Here is a 21246-nt window from a genome sequence, read left to right as displayed (position 1 = left end):
GACCTGGAACTATGCCAATTTTTTTTTTTCTAAACTTGATCATCAGTTAAACCTGCCTATTTGTCAACCCAGGAGCCGCTATCCAGTCATACTGAGCACTGCTGGTTGGGAAATATTTTTGAAATAAACTTTGCAGGGATGTGATGTAGGCCTACTGTTTAATACATGGGATCACAAGAGTGGCTCCCGAAGCAGACGTTTCAGCGATTTCACTCAGATTCTCAAAGGCATACTGTTGCGATCGAGGCGCCTGTCCCATATCTCAAGTTTTTTGGTGAATGCAGTAATCTTATCTGCTAGGTGAGGTAGGTGCTTGTCTTTGCCTTGTAACTGGATATTTAACTCATTGAGCTTTCCAAATATATCGCTAAGATAGGCCAGCTTCAAGAAATGTTCATTAGTGAACGTGCTTGCAGATTTAAACATGCGCTCACGCTGCCTTGACACAAGCGCTTCCCTATGGATAACACAGTGCGTCCATTGCGCACTGGGTGCTACCTGGGCCTAGGCTACAGATAAAAAAATCTATAAAAAAAACTCCTGTTCTTCACGTCAGTTCGCACCCCACCTGGCATGTCTCCGCGACCCAGTAGAGAAACGCTGATTTAAGGGAAACGAATTATTGAAGATTTCAACACTCACCAGCCCCATTACAAAAAGGCAAAGACCACATTATATTTTTGCCCATCACAGTGAATGCAGGCAAAATATTATAATGCCCTGGCTCCTTTTATAACGGGCCAGTAGGCTACAGGGAACCCGCGACGTCCTCTTAAGTCAATTTTCACCAGTTGCTGCAGCAGTCATGTCAGGATCTGGGGGTGTCTCAATGAGTTTCACATTCCTGTGCCAGCTTGCTAGGTGCTTGCTCAGATTTGAGGTGGAATTTTTCGCTGTAGACAACATTTTTCTTCCCACGCAGAGTGTACAGCGTTAATGTTTTTTTCGTAATGTCTGAACTGCAATGAATTAAATGCTCCATGTTCGCACTCCTTGTCTTGCACACGTGTGTCTGTTGTTTACATCTATGTCGTGCAGCTATAGCCTACATCATTGTCAAGAGTTAGTCTTACAAAATCCATATGGCAAAATCCCAAATTATTTTACTGTCTATGGCAAAATCACGGTTTAGTAACGCAGGCTGCTGGCAGGAAAGTAAAAGTAATATAATTACTGTTTTTGCAATTGTAATCCCTTACTTTACTCGTTACTTGAAAAAAGTAATTGGATTACAGTAATGCGTTACTGCCCATCACTGGTGCACATACTGTACACACGCACGCGCACACACACACGCACACACACACACACCCACACTCACACCCACACAGTCTAATGACAGATATGCAGTTTAGTTTTGTGTTTGTAGGATTGCATATGTTATGATTCAGATGCATAGCTGATGGAGATTGGATTTATTCACCTGTTGCCATTTTCATATATGTTCACAGAATAAAAGAAGTAAATGTGTTGCCGCCTCCTGTGAGTCATCCTTGGGGTAAAAGTGTAACACATCTACAATTGAAAATATCTACAGCCTATGACGCAAATTGAATAGCCATGTCTGGTATACGGATGTCTGCTTTAGTTGACTAGATTTTAATCGGTCAAGCTGAAGGGATGGTGTCCGTTAATGTTTGTGCAAAAAGGCCGATTCATGTCCCTTGCATTTTGCAACTGCGAGGTCCATGGCAGGCGCCCCACAGAAATGTTTCATTTTCAAGTGAGTGAGTGAGTGAGTGAGAGAGTGAGTGAGATGTCCACGCTGACCCCTCTGTGACGCGTTCGCCCCCCAGTTTCAGAGCTATTCTAAATGCAAAATTGCACATAGGGCCGTGACTGTAGTCAACAAACTAGATCCTAATAGAAAACTGTTAGCTTTCCTGGCTAAATGGTATAAGTTAGGCCTATTACACAACATAAATTGTGCTGGCGACCCACATAAAATCTGCTCTAAGCGATGCTGGGTAACGTCACTTTTGTTGACTTTCAAACAAAACAGAGAGCTAGCTCGATACTTCCTCCCCCTCCCTCCCGTGCTGCTCCCATGGAATTGAAACTCTCCTAAACGCGCATCTCGTCTGTGATTTGCTGGGACAGTTTGTTATGTTTTAATGGGCTAGGTTTGCCCAGGTTGTTTTAGTTGCCGTTTGCCAGTGTATTCAGGACACAGACAGCTAGCGGTTGGTTAGGTGATGTTTGTAGTAAGTGACATAAAATGTGTCAGCCTAAAAAACGCATGGCATCGCTTAGAGCACTTTTAATACTGAAAATGTATGTAAATATACCATAGGTAAGCCCAACACTGTGACAGAATGCTGTTTAGATATCAGACTTCAAACCTTTCGGCATTACTGTAATAAGAGACTACAATGACTACATAAATTAAGAAATCTGATCATATTTTGCTGAAAATATTCATTTGATTTTGTGGAATAAATCATATCCTACCTTGTTGGTTAGTCAGAGCCAAAGAGGCCAATAGAAAGATCCACAGGCAGCCCTCCATCTTCATCTTCCCCAGCAAGTAGCTCTGAGTTTGGGGCTCAGCAGACAGCACAACCCTCACCTCTGCTCTCCCAGACTCACTGACACAGCCAAGCCCCTATGCATATCCCTGAGCTGCCAAACACACTCGATGTGACCATATTAGCAAAGAGATAGGAAATCACATTGCAGTGACAAATCAGAAGGTGCTGTTAAGACTGCGCTCCATATATGTCAAACTGGTAGTGAGCAGAGAGAGAGAGAGAGAGAGAGAGAGCGCGTCTCTACAGTCAGCTCACCCCCTGTGCACCCTCATCATTGAAGTCACACAGACACATCCTTGTGGTCAGGAAGTCACTGCACCTACCAAAGATTTGTGCTTGTTGGAGGGGGGTGCAGGTGGCATACGGTGTGTAAACAGGAGCTGATGCTCCTGCCAAAGCCAAACGTCTCAGTCAATAACCTCAAACATGATCAACACAAGCTTCAGAATAGTTTTGAGAAGAATATAGATATTTTAATAAAATGCCTTTTAATATAGATATAGATAGATTATATGTCTATGTCTAATATGTCATATAGATAATATGTCTATTAATATAGATATTTTAATAAAATGTGTCAGCCAAATGTAATGTAATTTTAGCATGAGAAAGCATGTAAAAGAATGAGTGCATCCTTATTTACAGTCTAATCTTCTTTCCAAAGTGTGTTTAGTGATAATGACAGCAATAAGGTCTAAGGAACATTGCACGGCTTCACCCAGCGCTCACCTAGTGTCGTGGGCGGGGAGGATGTGTATGTGTTGTGTGGGGACTGATTATGATATGGAGACCAATGTTATATGAACTGTTGCAGTTTTGGACATTAGTGTTATAGGGACTGTTGCAGTTATGGACATTATTGTTATATGGACTGTTGCAGTTATGGACATTTTGGACTCTTAGACGAGCCATGACAGTGTTGCTTGTGTGGTAGGGTGCTTGTGTACTGATTCTTTTCCCTGCCCCGAAGCCTGCGTGGTGCTCTAGACGATTTCCCACACCCGTCAGCCTTGATGGGCAATCATCTGGCTACCGTGCTGGTTGGCTGGTGTGGTGATTGTAGCTCGGATAAGAGGCAGGGAGCGGCGGGACTGTGGGGGTGGAGTAGGGGAAAAAGCGAAGTCCTGCTGCCTGCTGACCGCTGTTTGCTGACCGCTGCCTGTGCTGACCGCTGCCTGTGCCGACCGCTGCCTGTGCCGACCGCTGCTTGCTGACTGTGGCTGCCGACGAGGACGTTGAGCCGCTGTGGGCTATCTACGCTAGACGATCGCCACAGTAAAGGGAAGAGCTATTTGTATTCTTTGGTTATTTCACATGTCCATGTAGCTCACGATGGTGTTGGAATTCCAGGCGGGTGCTGCCGGACGACGAGATGGAGCCTGATCCGGAGGAGAGCCGCAGTTGAGTGACAATGCTAACTTGGAGTGCATCAAAAGGGACGGTGATATTCCAACTCTGCATCGTTGTGCGAATGAGCGTCGCTGACACTGCTGGCTAGAGTGGTCTAATGGCCTGTGTTTTGTCAACAGTTTCAGCCGGGACTCAGTGCTGCTTCTGCTTCCGTGGTTGACGACTCCACTGGCGTGCTGACGTGAACATCGTGTCGCCGTGACGTCACCTTCAAGAACTAGGCTCACTGCCGATCCGATAGCGGACTACATTTCCCAGAGGCCCCGGTGAGACTGATACCAATCCCCTTGGAACTGATTTATTGTTTTTTTATTTTCCTTTTGGCCTGGAGGATCCCGGCCAACGGACAATAATTTTCTTCTTATTCATTTTTGTGTTTGTGAATGTTGTGTCTTATGTGCTGGTGGGCTGCAGTAACTGGGCAGTGGGTGGAGTTGTAGTGGGCAACGGTTAAGGGCCTTTTTTTAGTGTGTGGGCGTGACGTCACAAATCATTACTGTGTGCATTACTGTGTGCTGTGTCCATGGATTGTGAAATTATAATAGGTGGTGATTCGTGCTTATGACTTTTGAAGTGCCTTATGGTTCCGAGATGGGATTGACTACACGTGTGGTTTTGAGTGGCCAACCCTGAACATGTCCGCCCCTATAAGTTTTACCCTCCTGTCTAGAGTGGCGACCCATGTGTTATTACATGATAAATAAATCTGTATTTTTACAAAAACCCGTAATCACGTGTTGTGGTGTGTGTAACTGGGATCTGTTGGTACTTAAGGCTACTGGCCCTTGGCTGGTGACATCTTTCTTGGCGTAGTCGGCAGGATTTTTAGAACCCTCGGTTGCCTTGGGGCGAGCTACCGGGGAGGGGGCACAAGAGTCCCAGGCTAAAGAGCCCTTTATGGTGGGTGATTGTCCACAGGTGGAGGTTGGTGTGCAGGGTAGGAAGATTCCATGTATTTTAGATACGGGGTCTCAGGTTAGTCTTTTCAGTCACTCCTTTTTTCGTAAGCATTTTGGGGATAGTGTTTTGCGGGGGGCGGAGGAAGTCCCATGGCTCACTTTGAGGGCCGCTAATGGACTCGCCATTCCCTACATTGGGTATATCGTACTGGACTTTGAGGTCGGGGGGGTTAGTCTGCCAGAAAAAGGGGTGGTTATTGTCCAGGATTCCTGCCTTGGAGCTGAATGTGGAATCCTTGGAATGAATGTTATTTCTGACTGTTGGGCACAGGTTTTCCAGGGAAGCCACCCAGGGGAGGCAGCCTTCAGGTCGACCACCACCCGGAAGGCTGGAGAGGCTTGGGGGAAGGCCTTTGCAGTTTGCAGGAAGACCTTGGTGCAGGGGCCCATTGCACAGATAGAGGGAGTTGCCAAGTTGGAGCGTCAGAATCCGGTCATCCTGCCCCCAGAGACGGAGATGGTGGTCTGGACTCGCGTACCCCAGGGAGCCGGCCAGGCTGACTGCTGGGTGATGATTGAAGACCTGGATGATTGGAGCCGTGAGTGGCGAGTGGCAAGGACCCTGACCTGGATGCGCGAAGGTAGGGTTGCTCTCCGCCTGTGTAACCCTAACCCATTTCCCGTTCAGGTTCCTCAGGGCCCCCCCCTTGCTGCAGTCACCCAGGTGGGGACCAAAGATGTGAGGAGCCAAACCGAGCTGGTCTTTACCCATCCAGAGCCAGCTGTGGTAGAGGTGTCTGTTCAGTCCGTGAGCAGCGAGTGCATGGAGGACCACCCGGCGTTGGGCCTGAAAGGGGACGGTCTGACCGAGGAGGAACAAGGCCAACTCGCATCATTGCTGCAGAAGTGGTCTTCAGTGTTTGCTGCACACGAGGACGATTTTGGCCGAACCAGCGTTGTCCAACACCGGATACCTACTGGCGACGCTCCCCCTATCCGGGAGAGACACCGGCCTGTTCCACCCACGTTGTACGCGGAACTGCGGGGGTTGCTACGAGAGATGCTGGAGAACGGGGTGGTGAGTGAGAGCTCCAGTCCTTGGGCTGCTCCTGTGGTCTTGGTCAGGAAGAAAGATGGGTCCTGGCGCTTCTGCGTCGATTACCGGAAGCTGAATCAGGTAACCCACAAAGACGCTTTTCCCCTGCCGCGGATCGAAGAGTCCCTGACTACACTGAAAAAGGCGGCTTTCTATTCAACCCTGGACTTGGCGTGTGGCTATTAACAGGTCGAAGTGGATCCTCGGGACCAAGAAAAGACGGCCTTTGTAACACCGCTAGGACTGTACCAATTTGAGAGGATGCCTTTTGGCCTATGCAACGCCCCCGCCACGTTCCAGCGGTTGATGCAGCGGTGCCTTGGCGACCAGGTAAACGACTTTTTGCTAATTTACCTGGACGATGTCATAGTCTTTTCCCCATCCTTTACTGCTCATCTGACCCATCTTGAACAGGTTTTCCAGCGCCTCCAGACTCATGGCCTGAAGCTCCAGCCACAGAAGTGCCGGCTCTTCCAGAGAGAAGTGCGCTACCTGGGGCATGTGGTCAGCCAACATGGGGTGGCCACCGACCCCGAGAAGACGGCAGCTGTGAGGGACTGGCCTGTACCAAATACTGTGAAGCAGGTTCGCTCTTTCCTTGGTTTCGCAGGCTACTACCGCCGCTTTATTCCTGGGTTTTCCAAGATTGCCACCCCCTTACATCGGCTGTTGGAGGGAACTGCTGGGGCCAAGAACTCCCCGATTCAGTGGTCAGAGGCCTGTCAGGCTGCATTCGATCAGTTAAAACAAGCCCTACTGGAGGCCCCAGTCCTGGCGTACGCAGACTTCAGCCTCCCCTTCAGGGTGTATGTGGACGCCAGCCTGGAGGGACTGGGCGCTGTATTGTCGCAGGTCCAAGAGGGGCATGAAAGGGTGATCGCCTACGCGAGCCGCAGTCTCCATCCAGCAGAACGTAATGATAGGAATTACAGCTCGTTCAAGCTGGAGTTGCTGGGGCTCAAGTGGGCGATCACTGAAAAGTTCAAGGACTATCTCTGGGGGGTCGAGGTGGAAATTTTCACCGACAACAACCCTCTGGTCCACCTGGACACAGCAAATTTGGGGGCCACTGAACAACGATGGGCCGCCCAATTGGCAAATTTTAAGTACAAGATCAAATACCGGCCAGGTAGCCGGAATGGGAATGCGGATGCCCTGTCGCGGCTCCCCAGTGGGTTGGGGGTCGGTGTTGTCCAAACTCTCCTACCCCCAGGGCCAGGCCAACATGATGCCGGGCCTGAGTCAGGGGCCACTCGGGTGGAAGAGGCCCCACTGAGTTATTGGCTGCAGGTCCAGCAAGCTGACCCGGATCTTCAACAGCTGGGAGCCTGGAAGCAGCGGAATGCCCAACCCACCGATGCAATGCAGAGCCCTAAGCTACGGAGATGGATGGCGGAGTGGGCACGACTGGAAGTCCGGGAAGGGGTTCTGCTCCGGAGAATTGAGGAGGCGGACACCGGGATTGAGGGATGGCAGATCCTGGTCCCAGAAGCAGAGGCTCATGCTGTGTGGAAGGATTACCACCAGGCGGCTGGGCACGCAAGTCATGACCGGACTCTCAGCCTGCTGCGGAGGAGATTTTGTTGGCCTTGGATGGCCCGAGACTGTGGTGAGTGGGCCAGAGGGTGTGCCCAGTGTGCCATATGCAAGACTGGCCCTGAGGTGAGGGCTCCCCTCCAGTCCATTCAGTGTGCATACCCTTTCGAGGTAGTGGGCTTAGATTACCTGGCACTGGGGCATTCAGCAGATCCCTACCCTTACATCCTGGTCATTACTGACTTATTTTCCCGGTATGCTGTGGCGGTGCCCACCCGAGACCAATCGGCGGTAACCACAGCCAGAGCTCTGTGGGGAGCCTTCATCCAGACCTTCGGCTGTCCCGAGCGGTTCCTGACCGATCAAGGAGGCGCCTTTGAGTCAGAATTGATGCGCCAGCTGTGTACATTGTACGGGTGCATCAAGAGTCGCACCACCCCCTACCACCCCCAAGGAAATGGTGCGGTGGAACGGTTCAATCAGACCTTGCTGGGACTATTGAGTTCTCTGCCAGTGGAGGAACAGGGCCAGTGGCCAGCAAGGTTGCCAGCCCTAGTGCAGGCCTATAACAACACTGTGCATAGTACTACTGGACTAACCCCCCATTTTGTTGTGTTTGGCAGGCATGCTCGACTTCCCATAGACTTGTGTCTTGGCGTCCAGCCTCCACAACAACGCGCCCCCCTGGAAGACTGGGTCCGAAGACACCATCGGACCCTTATCGAGGCCTACCGGCATGTTCAGACTCATGTGCAACAGAGGCAGACATGGGACCAAAACCGATACAATCGAAGGGCAACAGCCACCACCTTACTAGTGGGAGAGCGGGTCTTGGTCCACAACTTCCGCCGGCGGGCTCGGGGAAAGCTAGAGCCGAGGTGGGTCCCCTCTCCATTTGTGGTGGTGGCACAGGTGCGGCCGAGTCAACCTGTCTACAGTGTCCGGCCAGAAGGCAGAGAGGGTCCTATCCGTACCTTACACAGGAACAACCTGCGGCCTTGCCCTCCAGGTCTACAGGAGGCCTTTCCTCCAATGGTCAGGGGGCCTCGGACAGACACAAATGGCCCTGGTCCTGGGTTACCACTTCGGTGGCCACTGCAGCAGGTTCGCCCCCCTATGCCTCAGGAGGATTTGGAGCCTGCTACCCCCTTGTTAGCCGGACAGGTGGACCCTGAGCTAGAGCAGGTAGGAGGGGTGGGGCAAGGGGTGGTGGATGACGGGGGTGTTGGCATAGTACCCATGGTTAGACGATCCCAAAGACCTAATTTGGGGGTACCTCCAACTCGCTACCAGGTATGACGGGTCGGGACGACCGTCCATTTAGTCGGGGGGGATTATGTCGTGGGCGGGGAGGATGTGTATGTGTTGTGTGGGGACTGATTATGATATGGAGACCAATGTTATATGAACTGTTGCAGTTTTGGACATTAGTGTTATAGGGACTGTTGCAGTTATGGACATTATTGTTATATGGACTGTTGCAGTTATGGACATTTTGGACTCCTAGACGAGCCATGACAGTGTTGCTTGTGTGGTAGGGTGCTTGTGTACTGATTCTTTTCCCTGCCCCGAAGCCTGCGTGGTGCTCTAGACGATTTCCCACACCCGTCAGCCTTGATGGGCAATCATCTGGCTACCGTGCTGGTTGGCTGGTGTGGTGATTGTAGCTCGGATAAGAGGCAGGGAGCGGCGGGACTGTGGGGGTGGAGTAGGGGAAAAAGCGAAGTCCTGCTGCCTGCTGACCGCTGTTTGCTGACCGCTGCCTGTGCTGACCGCTGCCTGTGCCGACCGCTGCTTGCTGACTGTGGCTGCCGACGAGGACGTTGAGCCGCTGTGGGCTATCTACGCTAGACGATCGCCACAGTAAAGGGAAGAGCTATTTGTATTCTTTTGTTATTTCACATGTCCATGTAGCTCACGATGGTGTTGGAATTCCAGGCGGGTGCTGCCGGACGACGAGATGGAGACTGATCCGGAGGAGAGCCGCAGTTGAGTGACAACGCTAACTTGGAGTGCATCAAAAGGGACGGTGATATTCCAACTCTGCATCGTTGTGCGAGTGAGCGTCGCTGACACTGCTGGCTAGAGTGGTCTAATGGCCTGTGTTTTGTCAACAGTTTCAGCCGGGACTCAGTGCTGCTTCTGCTTCCGTGGTTGACGACTCCACTGGCGTGCTGACGTGAACATCGTGTCGCCGTGACGTCACCTTCAAGAACTAGGCTCACTGCCGATCCGATAGCGGACTACATTTCCCAGAGGCCCCGGTGAGACTGATACCAATCCCCTTGGAACTGATTTATTGTTTTTTTATTTTCCTTTTGGCCTGGAGGATCCCGGCCAACGGACAATAATTTTCTTCTTATTCATTTTTGTGTTTGTGAATGTTGTGTCTTATGTGCTGGTGGGCTGCAGTAACTGGGCAGTGGGTGGAGTTGTAGTGGGCAACGGTTAAGGGCCTTTTTTTAGTGTGTGGGCGTGACGTCACAAATCATTACTGTGTGCATTACTGTGTGCTGTGTCCATGGATTGTGAAATTATAATAGGTGGTGATTCGTGCTTATGACTTTTGAAGTGCCTTATGGTTCCGAGATGGGATTGACTACACGTGTGGTTTTGAGTGGCCAACCCTGAACATGTCCGCCCCTATAAGTTTTACCCTCCTGTCTAGAGTGGCGACCCATGTGTTATTACATGATAAATAAATCTGTATTTTTACAAAAACCCGTAATCACGTGTTGTGGTGTGTGTAACTGGGATCTGTTGGTACTTAAGGCTACTGGCCCTTGGCTGGTGACACTAGCAGAGTGCAAAAGTCCTTGTAAATGCGTATGTGACATCCTGCCTTGACTACTGTAATTCCATCTTGTCTGGAATCCCTAATAAGCTACTCCATCGGCTCCAACTGATTCAGAATTCTGCAACAAGGATTATAATAGGCTCCAAATCCACTAGCCATGTGACACCATTGCTTATGCAACTGCACATGCTTCCAGTTGCCTACAGAATATGTTTCAAAGTCCTGCTCCTGGCATACAAGGCCCTACTCTATTATACCCCCACCTACCTCACTGATCTCCTGGAAGTTTACACCCCTGCCCGCTCACTGAGATCCTCCTCAGCAGGCCTACTGCATGTCCCTAGTGTGAACCTTAGCACCCTGAGAGAGAGGGCTTTCAGCTACTTGCCCCCAAGCTGTGTAATCCACTGCCAGACACTGCGACTTAATTAAAAACAGACTTAAAATCTATCTCTTCAAGATGGCTTATGGACAGAATGACTGACTTTTACTTTTATTTTTCATGTGTTATGAGATTACTATTTTAACAACCTTTTTGTGAAGTGACTTTGGGTGTCATGAAAGGCACTTTAAATAAAATGTATTATTATTATTATTATTATTATTAGAAGAAACCCTTTTTAAAGACTTATAGCAGTCTTTAATAGCTACTGAGGAGAGGTCACATTTTTGTGCAGTTTGAGAGCCAAAGCCAAAAGCTTAATGTTGTGTGCAGTCTTGTGTAATGTAAAATAATTCTAAATGAATAGTGAAAAAAGGAGTTTCAAATCTCCACTCTTGCAATTGGCCTAATCCATGGGTCGGCAACAGGCGGCCCACGGGCCAAAGTCGTCCCACCAGCAATATTATTTGTCCGATTTTTTTAAATCCTGTAGCCTATTTACCAATCAGACCACGTGTGCTTAAACAAATATGAGAAAGAACACCAGATGCACTATGATCCGGTCCTGTGATCCCTGATCCTCTGCCAGCACATGTTGCGCTTTCATGCCTCTGTCTGGAGCGGATATATCCTATAGGCCACCTTGAAGCGACAGCGTTGTTGCAGATCAGACACACAGGCTTTGCATCTGTGAAACCGGCTAAGATGAACGCACACTAGTCTTTCCAATCCTTTTTATAGGCTCTACTTTTGCGGTACAACTTCCTTCTTTAGACTTTTTGACCAAGACATTTTCTCCCAGCTAACTTATACCTGTAGTTCGCTCCTCACTCTGCATGCTAATATTTATTGTAGGAAAATAATAAGCATTGTAACATTGTCATGTCAGGAGGTGGGTCAACCAAGTATTTAAGAATAAAAGTAAGATAGACTATCCAAAGTAGTAGCCTAATCAAAATGCAGTGTTTCCCACATAATTGAATTTTATTTGTAGAGGTAGGTTTGCAGAATTAACTTGAATGCAACAGTTTTTAACAAATTAGCTCAGCGTGGTTATGATGCTGACCAGATTTCAGTACAATTTAGTACAACCTGGAAAATCATTGTGTGGTGGTCAAAGTTGATGTTGTGGTGGGCCGCCACAAATAAGTCAAAGTATGGGTAACACTGAAATAAACAGTCTATCATTGCCAAAATTATTATAGCCTAGGCTACATATTTACTATTCATGATATTGAAAGGGGAGATAAAACAGAGTTAATCAAGAGCATTATTCAAGTTATTTTTCATGAGTTATTTTTATCCATTCTTCGTGTAGATGTGTGTTGACTAACACACAGAGGCCTGTTATTCCCCTTGCAATGTCATGTATCATCCACTGAGGAGTGTGAATTAATCTAAAAATAGTGTAGAGATACAGTACCATCTATGCATGGAGCTATACCTACGTGAAATTGTATACGTATAAATAATTCCATATGCATACACAGATGTGATTTGATCACATATTTTGTATTACATTAATAACACTGTTAACCTTGTTTGCAGAACACACAAATTAGTATTAGCAGTGAAGGTGTGCAGCTCTCTTCAGCAGCATTTATAATTATGACGGCCGCGCAACTAAGCGACGGTCATATAGGTTTAGTCAAAGTTAGTTTTTTTCCAGATTCTTTCTTTTTTCTTCAGTAATTTTGTGTCAATGATTTCCAGGACATGAAAGACCGGGTGCACGAAAACACAGAACCACTGATTTTCGTTTTGATACCCAAAAGGAGGGTATAGACCGGACACAGTTTTCTGTGAATATCTCAAGAACCATAGGGCCTAACATAAAAACACACACACACACACACATGCAGGCAAGCAGGCACATGTACACACACACACACACAGATAAACACACACACAAACACACACACACAGAAGCAGACATATACACAAAAACAAATACACACTATGCACACACTCATTTACGTACACCAAAGTAGGGGATGGAGTAGGAGATGGAGACAAATTGACAAGCTTGATTTGTTTGAGAGAATGTGTAGGACTGGGCGGCGGTCATATTTTGTAACGCTTTGTGGTCCATCTAGTTTGTATACATTCCTCAGACATCCAAACAGATGTCCAAACCTGTATCTCTTAATAGTGAAATAAATAGCATATTTACTGCTATAATTCAATTAAATGCAAATTACTATTTGTTCTGCAATTTGAGACTGAGCTAAAGCTTGGGCAACTTCATGATGTACTGTACAAGCTTACTAATTTGTTTTTTCAATATACCAGCACTTTGTTATCTTTCACTAAATACAAAAGTAATCCCAATGTGATTGGGATACCCAAATAATTACAATAAGTAGCATAACTAACTGGATGTGTGTGACAGATATCCTGGCCTAATACCTGTTTCAAATCATGGCTCTGAACAGGGTGGAGCCTGGCTTGATGCTTGATTTGAAGGGGTTAACCCAGGTTGTCTGACTTTGACCCTCTTCCGACCCAACCCTTGACCAGAGTCAGATCAGGGTCAATTCAGATGGTATGGTCTGACTAACCAACTGAATGGTACAATCGGGGTTGTTACAGTTTTTTCTGAAAGCTTAAACACAACCGTGATTCTTATAGCACAATTTCTAAAACTATTTATACTTATAGCAAAACCACTCATTGAGTTTGCAAAACTAAAAGCACAAACACTGCTTTGCACTCAGTTTGCAATTTTGTAACACACACTTTGCACAACTGTAGGCACAATTCACTGCACTCTTTTTGCTGATGAGTTTGTGTAGAAAAGATAGTTCGGGATGGGTGTGAACACTAAGGGTCATCCGATTAGAATGAAAAAAGAATGAAGGTCCAGACAGCCAGTTTCTTCTTATTCTTGTGTTAAACTATTGGCAGCACAAGGCACTTACATTGCATGGGTATGTGTGTGGTTCTGTAAGTTAAGCACACAGTAAATCGTATCCATTAACATACTATGTAATGTTTCCAATACATATTAAACTATACAGTGTACAAGCGCCCTCTTGAGGCCAAAAAAAGACGGCATATCACCATGCCTAAGAAACGTGATTCACACGTGTAATCAAGCTGACCAACATACAACGGTATATCTATTAGCCCAGGGGTCCCCAACCTTTTATGTACCATGGACCGGTTTGATTCCTATTTTTTTTTTTTACGGACCGGCGGGGGCGGGGGGGTTCGGGGGTTCCATGTTCCATATGTGTTGTACATGCATTACTTGAAAAGAACTAGCTCCAGTTATGAACAGTGAAGGTAACGATATCTTAAACCTGTGAAAAACGTGAACTTGAAGAAGTGAAAATTGAACAATATGAACTATGAATATTGAACAACTTGAAGCTACATCTATAAGTGTGAACATGCTTAACAAAATATGGGAACAAAACATGGGAACTAAACGTGCATTACAAATATAATCAGTGGGAGCCCTGTGCTTGTTTCCCTGCAACAAGAAGGTTCCATCTGGGGGTGATGGAAGACAGTGACACCCTCAGTGTGTTTGAAATGTCCAGTCGATTGCGCAATTTGGTCTTAGTTGCAGTCATTGCCGAAAACCCGGCCTCGCATAGATACGTGGTGGGAAATGGTAGCAACGTTTTCAGCGCTTTTACGGCTATCTCGGGATATTCTGCTTTGGTTTTGATCCAAAAACCCGCCAGAGAGGTTTCCTTATACACACAACACCACCGTCATTTGCAATTTCGATCAACTGCTCTTCCTCCTGCGCTGACAAATTAGGACTATTCAGGATATTGACAAATGGGTTGCGGACCCACTCATTGGTTTGCCGTGGATCTTTGGAGGATGGGAAGTAACGCTCAAACTCATTTGAAAGCGCAACAAGGTGATCGCGCACCAGCTGCAAGAGAAAGGGCCCTGGCTCAGTCTCTCCCAAAACCCCCACTACTGTTTGGAACATATCAAATACACCCCGGTCCACTCGTCGTCCCCACAAATCAACCTTGGCTTTAAACGCTGTTTTTAGCTTCTAGCTTAGCCTACAATGCGCATTTTTTCAGATAACTGTCATTACGTGATGCATGTAACATGCTCTAAATAGGCTGTGGTTTACGTACTTATTATCTGTTTTATTTTCAGAAACACACACACGGCTGAATTAGGACTGAACCGACTTTTAGAGCTGAATACGATGCAATAAAACTAGAGAAATGTGAAAAACAGACCACGTAGCATTTGTTTAGGGTTGTCTAGCAACAGAAGTGACTACTTAATTTGTAAAGCAAAACGATCTAGCTCTACATTGCAGAAGAATTAAGGATACTGCTTCTTCATGACTTGTTTAAATGTCATTGTAATTTATTTGACGCACGCTCACGTTTAAAAGTGTCACGCATAGCTGTCCCCGATGTTACAGCAGCTCCTTGTGGAAACAACAGTGCACATATCCGATGAGATTTCTGACGAAGAGCAGAAGCTCTCTGCCTCACCAGAGCCTGTTGATTAATAAAACAATGATATAGAATAGAAACATCTGGAATCTATTTATTTCATCTTAAAGTTGGCTACAAAGAGCATTCATAGCCTAGAGAAAACAATACATTTTTCTTTATCTGCAATGTTCCAGGAAGATAGGCTTACATTTATAGGCTGTCCCTGTTTGATCACAGGTCCAAGAAAACGAGTGGATATAACGTCAATGCATTCTAGTTATGTTTCATGTACTTTATTTCATGTTGAGTTTTGCTTCCCAGCATGCATTGCGATTCATTTAGTAGTTTTGGCTATTATTCGTTTTTAATATTTTGAAACAATATGGTTTGAACAATTTATCTTAGGCTAGCCTAGGCCTACTCTGATGATGTTTTGAACAATATGCTACGGGATATGCCCATTAAAACGTCGTATTAGTTTATTAAGAAAATGACACCGTAGATGTGAAAGCAGCACACAAGCAGCAAACCTAGCCTGGTATAAATGTCCAAGTCTACTCATTATTAGTGTAATGCAATCTGAGGGCGTGGTTTCATACATGCATGAAAATATGAGGTGAATTAAGTAGATTGTGTAGTTGTAAAGCAAGTCATTAATGCGTATTGATGTTCCATCTACCTCTCTCCTATAGCAACGCTGAGACTTACAGGATCTAATACCATACCAAATCGCGCTTCATGTTTTTTTGTTTTTTTTACCATCGCGGAAATATAAACGTCGCGCGCATAACGTCGCGGTGACCATTACTGGACGTCCTCTCAAAGTCTGTGGACGTCTTTTAGACCTCCCGAACAGGTCCGCGGGACGTAAAGGGAACCCAACACAATGTCGAGGAGGTGACGTTCGCCAGGGGACCTTTAGGGGACGTCGCCAGGACTTTATTTTGTTTACTGGGTAGCTAACTTCGTGTAACACTACAGTTCGCCAAGAATTCTGATCAAGTGAAGTGACCTGACCTGAGGCTGCGCAGCGCTGAAGGCAATATGTAAAAGTGTTGAAGGCGGGACAGACAGACGTAAGAAAATAGACCTTGCAAAATGCAAACATGCGTGCAATCAAACAACTGCATATAGGCCTATGCCATGTAAAAACGTGACATTATTGCGAATTAAATTTAGTTTAGTTTGCATGCATTTTTTTTAAAACTCATGTCGTAGGCTACGGCCTGGTTGTAATAGACAATAGACAACCTGGACTAATGTTGGCATTACTGAGCATTAAAAAGTTTGAAGCAGGTGCAGTTTTGTCTTGGGCTCCAAAAGTCAGAATGCTGAAAGCTCTCCTTCAGTGGACATATACATTGTGTGTTCATATTTTATATAACATATAGGCCTAAAACATAACAAGTGCTCATATTGTTGGTCACATGTTAAGGTTTCTCAGCTCTTGGTGCTCTCCCATCAGTACCGTCTCAAACCACTAGGGGCTCTCACCCTCCAGTGTTTGAAACCCCGGCAAGACGTTATGTTGAAATGTGATGTCTTATGAAATCAGCAAGGAAGAAGGAGAGAGACTTGATTAGGCTATGTTGATAAAAGTCAGAAGCACATTTTGTTTATTCTAATAATGTAAATGTAAATAAATACATACATATCCAGTCAGCATGATGGAAGCCATTAGACACTTTGGCTGGAGGATATTCAATTGAATTCATAACACTTTATTTGTTCCCGAGGGGCAATTTTCACAGTCCCATAGAGTAGTATAAACATGACACAGATATAAATATAAATATAATATAAATATAATATGTGTAAATGTATAAATATGCTAGCCAATGCTAAATCCAGACCCTGGTAATCTAGAAAGATTAAAGGTTTGGCCACGAACAATGTAATGGCCCAACTCAAGGGACGGCACCAAGCATGCATTTGAAAATCTCACTGCACGCAATTGGATAACACTAGACCAATGTTTACTCCGAATGATTCCGGACTTCGATGCAATTGGATAACACTAGTATCAATGTGTACTGACCTCCAACGTTGCAACGCTGTTGTCTTGGCCTCGCTAAGAGTTAGCTATCCAAGCAGCTAAACAAGGATTCAGAAACTTCACAGAAGCAGATTCTTTCTTGTGATTTTTACTAGAATCGTATTGTGAAACTGAAATACAAACATATACAAAACATACATCAAAAATTGTACATGAATAAACATGAATTACAAATTAGCTAAGCTCCACCATGTGTTTGTTATGACATTGTGAAAATACTTCGTTTTTTAATTGCATTTTTAACCTATCAACATTAGCATATGAATTACCATGAAATATACTAGAAATATGACCAATTAAAAAACTAAATACTCACAGACGTTGCTTGAACAAACATGGAAACAAACTGTAGCAAATGAGGAGTAGAAGACAAGACAGCTGTCTCCACTGCAGGTAAGGTCAAACTAACTTCTGTAACTAGGCTTCTGACAACTCCCTATTCGAATGAATTGTCAAAATAAAAGTCTCTCAAAATCGTTTTTATATTAAGAGTCATAATAACAAAGAAGGTACATTAGTCTTACCACAAATGTAACCCAATGAGAATTGCATGAAAGGAAAATATTAAAATGCAAAACATGACACTCCCCGCCTGGGGTCTGTAAGAACCCACATTTAACTATCTACATTGCTGGGGCGTTCTTCGGACAGAAGCAGGACTACTTCTGTAATGGGACGATAGAAAGTCTTTTTGTTTCCATCCCTTGCAGTAGTCACCTCAACCTTCCGGACTAATCCATCTTGCCCTGGGAAAGTCTTCGTGATGACAGCGATGGGCCACTCGTTTCTCTTTGATTGAGAATCTTTGAGTAGAACTACGTCTCCGCATTTCAAGCTGGGCTTCTTGTCCTGCCACTTTTGCCTGAGCTGCAACGTGTGAAGGTACTCGCGCCTCCACTTGCCCCAGAAGATGTCAGCCAGATTTTGGACTCTCTTCCATTCTTCTTTGTACTTGGCCCCACCCTCAAAGTTGCCGGGGGGAGGAGGTGTGGACCCTGTCTTCAAGGTCAAGAGCATGGATGGAGTGAGGATCAAAGTTGACTCTGGGTCTGACGTTACTGGGATGAGTGGTCGAGCATTCATCACTGCAGCTACCTCGGCCATAAGTGTAGACAAGACCTCATGTGTCAACTGGGCTCTTTGCTCTTGTAGCATACAGTCGAGGATGCGCCTGGCGATCCCGATCATCCGCTCCCAGGCTCCACCCATATGGGATGAATGGGGCGGATTGAACACCCAGGTGCAGTTCTGGTCGCTGAGGTATCTCTCTACGCTCTCTGAGGATGAATCAGTGTTGGACATTTGCAATTCCCGTGAGGCACCTAAAAAGTTCGTCCCGCAGTCGGAACGGATCTGCCTCGCAGGACCTCGGATGGCGAAGAGACGTCTCAAAGCGTTGATGAAACTACTGGCAGTCATCGTCTCGATCAACTCAATGTGCACTGCTCGCGTACACATGCATGAAAACATCACTGCCCATCTCTTGGAATTGGCGTGTCCTCCTCTAGTACGGCGTGAAGTAACCTCCCATGGCCCGAATACGTCAACACCGACATATGTGAAGGGTGGCGCTACCTGTAGCCGCTCAGCTGGTAAGTCTCCCATTTGTTGGTGTTCTGTTTTTCCCCGCAGCTTCTTACATGTCACGCACTTGAATAGAAGACTGGCAATGCTTCGTTTTGCACCAACTACCCAGAAGCCTGCTGACCTGATGGCACCTTCTGTAAAATGCCTGCCCTGGTGTTTCACAGCTTCATGGTAGTGGCGTATGAGAAGCACTGACAGGTGATGACGGTCGGGAACAATGATGGGATTGATGACATTCAACTCTAGGCCTGAGTGCTTTATGCGGCCTCCAACTCTCAACAGCCCATCTGGGTCAAGAATCGGGTTCAGTTTGCACAGGCTGCTTGATGAAGAAATGTTCAAGCCTTCTTGTATGCACTTGATCTCTTCTTGATAGTACTCTCTCTGAACGTTCTTCAGTATGCACACTTTGGCTTGTGCCATCTCCTCCACTGAGGGCTGGCAGATGTGCCAACCTCTGCATCTGCTGGTGGGACTGGAGTGAGAAAAGGTGCGAGCAATGTGGATCAAGTGCGCTATTGCTCTGATCAGAGTGCTTAACTTGGAGAAGCGCTCAAAGCACTCGGGCTGCACAGTATCTTCAGGGATGTGCACAATGTTTGCCATCACCTGGGGACGTATCTCAGAGTCTGCCGCAGGATCGACAAGGTCGTAGGTCTCTTGAGGCTCAGAGAGGTACAGAGATGGCTTGGTGAGAAAGGCTGGTCCTTTAAGCCATGTCGTGCTGCTGAGAAGAGCCGCTGGCACAGAGCGAGATCCGTAGTCAGCTGGATTCAAGTCTGAAGGTACGTATCTCCATTGTCCAGAGCATGGTGAGTGCCGTATGCGCTGGACTCTGTTGTGCACGTAGACGTAGAACCTCCGTGTTCGGTTGTGTATGTATCCTAACACTACCTTGCTGTCAGTGTAGTATACTATGTTGTCGAACGTCACATCCATCTCTGTAGTTATCATCTCGGCCATCTCTACGGCGAGCACTGCCGCGCAGAGTTCCAGCCTCGGAATCGTCAAATCAGGTTGAGGCGCCAACTTCGCTTTCCCATACACAAAGCCAGTCTCTACATGCCCCTCTTGAGATGAGACTCTGATGTATGCCACTGCAGCCACAGCTTTCACTGATGCATCGGCAAACATGCAAAGCTCCTTTCGCTGGGCCCCAGATGTAGAAATGGGTGTGTAGACACGTGGGATTTGAAGTTCCTCTAGGTCTTGCAATGAGTCTCTCCATTTCATCCACTCTGCTTCCATGTGGTGTGTTAGAGGTGAGTCCCAGTCGCATGCTAGGCTGGTGAGCTCTCTCAAGAGCAGTCTGCCCTGAATGGTGACTGGGGCGAGGAATCCTAGCGGGTCGTAGACACTGTTCACAGTCGACAGCACCCCCCTTCGTGTAAAGGGTTTCTGCTCACAGGTGATTCGGAAAGTGAACGTGTCCATTGAGATGTTCCAGGATAATCCCAGACTGCGTTGGATAGGCAAGTCGTCCGCAAAGAGATCCAAGTCTTCAATATTTTGAGCACGATCATCAGACGGAAAGGCTTCCAAGACTGCAGGCTGATTGGAAGTGAGCTTGTGTAACCTGATGTTCGAGGCTGCAAGCATTTGTTGAGTTTGCTTTACAACACTGATTGCTTCTTCTTCAGTGCTGAATGATTTCAGCCCATCATCCACGTAAAACTCGCGTTCAACAAATCTTCGTGCCGCAGGACCAAACTCTGCTTCCCCTTCTTCAGCAGCCCTTCGTAAGCCGTATATGGCGACGGCGGGTGAGGGACTGTTTCCGAAGGTGTGGACTCTCATCCGATATTCAGTGACTTCACGTGCCATGTCATTGTTCTGGTACCACAGAAAGCGAAGGAAGTCTCTGTGGTCCTCCTTCACCACGAAACAATGAAACATGTGTTCGATGTCAGCTGTGACAGCCACCGCTTCTTTCCTGAACCTCATGAGCAAGCCCACTAGGCTGTTGTTGAGGTCGGGGCCTGTAATGAGGACGTCGTTGAGTGACACTCCGTCATAGGCTGCACTGGAATCGAAGACGATGCGGATCTTGTTCGGCTTTTTTGGATGGTAGACTCCGAACAGAGGTAGGTACCAGCATTCTTTGTTCCCTTGGAGTGGCGGTGCGATCTCTGCATGTTGTCGCTTGAGCATGTTCTCCATGAAGTCCAAGAAGTGCGCCTTCATGGCAGGTTTTTTGTTCAATGACCTTCGTAGAGACATGAGCCGGTTATAGGCGAGCTCTCTGTTGTTAGGTAGCCGTCGTCTCAGCGACTGGAAAGGTAGGGGACCAACCCAGTTGTTGGCGTCATCTTGATGGAACTCCTCATCCATGATTCGCAAGAACTCCATGTCCTCAACTGAAGGTCCGAGTTTGTGATCGTCTGAGGTGCGATCGAAGATACCTTGTCCTAGGCTCTCACTATTGAGAGGTGTCATCGAGCTGCATGCTCGGGTAAGCGCGGGCTGATGACAACTATAGGGCTTTGCTGCGTAGGTTTCTTTCACCTTGATTTGACCACTGCACG

General features: G+C 46.7%; 1 protein-coding gene and 2 long non-coding RNA genes across 3 annotated transcripts in view; 2 read left to right on the top strand and 1 right to left on the bottom strand.

Annotated features, from left to right (window-relative positions):
* LOC121697882 (deleted in malignant brain tumors 1 protein-like) overlaps positions 1 to 2576 on the bottom strand; it is a 136930-nt gene extending 134354 nt beyond the window's left edge. Inside the window, 1 exon segment of the mRNA XM_042079670.1 lies at positions 2452 to 2576. Coding sequence (XP_041935604.1) covers positions 2452 to 2515 — 64 coding nt within the window. The 5' untranslated portion in view covers positions 2516 to 2576.
* A 1124-nt stretch (positions 2577 to 3700) lies between these two features.
* Positions 3701 to 4658, top strand: LOC121696999. The gene is made up of 2 exons (XR_006026365.1): positions 3701 to 3931; positions 4061 to 4658. It is a non-coding gene; the product is annotated as an uncharacterized LOC121696999 (long non-coding RNA).
* Positions 4659 to 8956: 4298 nt separating this feature from the next.
* On the top strand, positions 8957 to 10187 carry LOC121697002. Its single transcript, XR_006026368.1, has 2 exons — positions 8957 to 9736; positions 10016 to 10187. It is a non-coding gene; the product is annotated as an uncharacterized LOC121697002 (long non-coding RNA).
* Positions 10188 to 21246: the final 11059 nt, after the last annotated feature.

This window comes from Alosa sapidissima, chromosome 22, assembly GCF_018492685.1.
Source record: "Alosa sapidissima isolate fAloSap1 chromosome 22, fAloSap1.pri, whole genome shotgun sequence".
Taxonomy (NCBI): Eukaryota; Metazoa; Chordata; class Actinopteri; order Clupeiformes; family Clupeidae; genus Alosa; species Alosa sapidissima.
The sequence above is the reverse complement of the archived record's forward strand: the minus strand, read 5'-3'. Positions and strand labels throughout refer to the sequence as shown.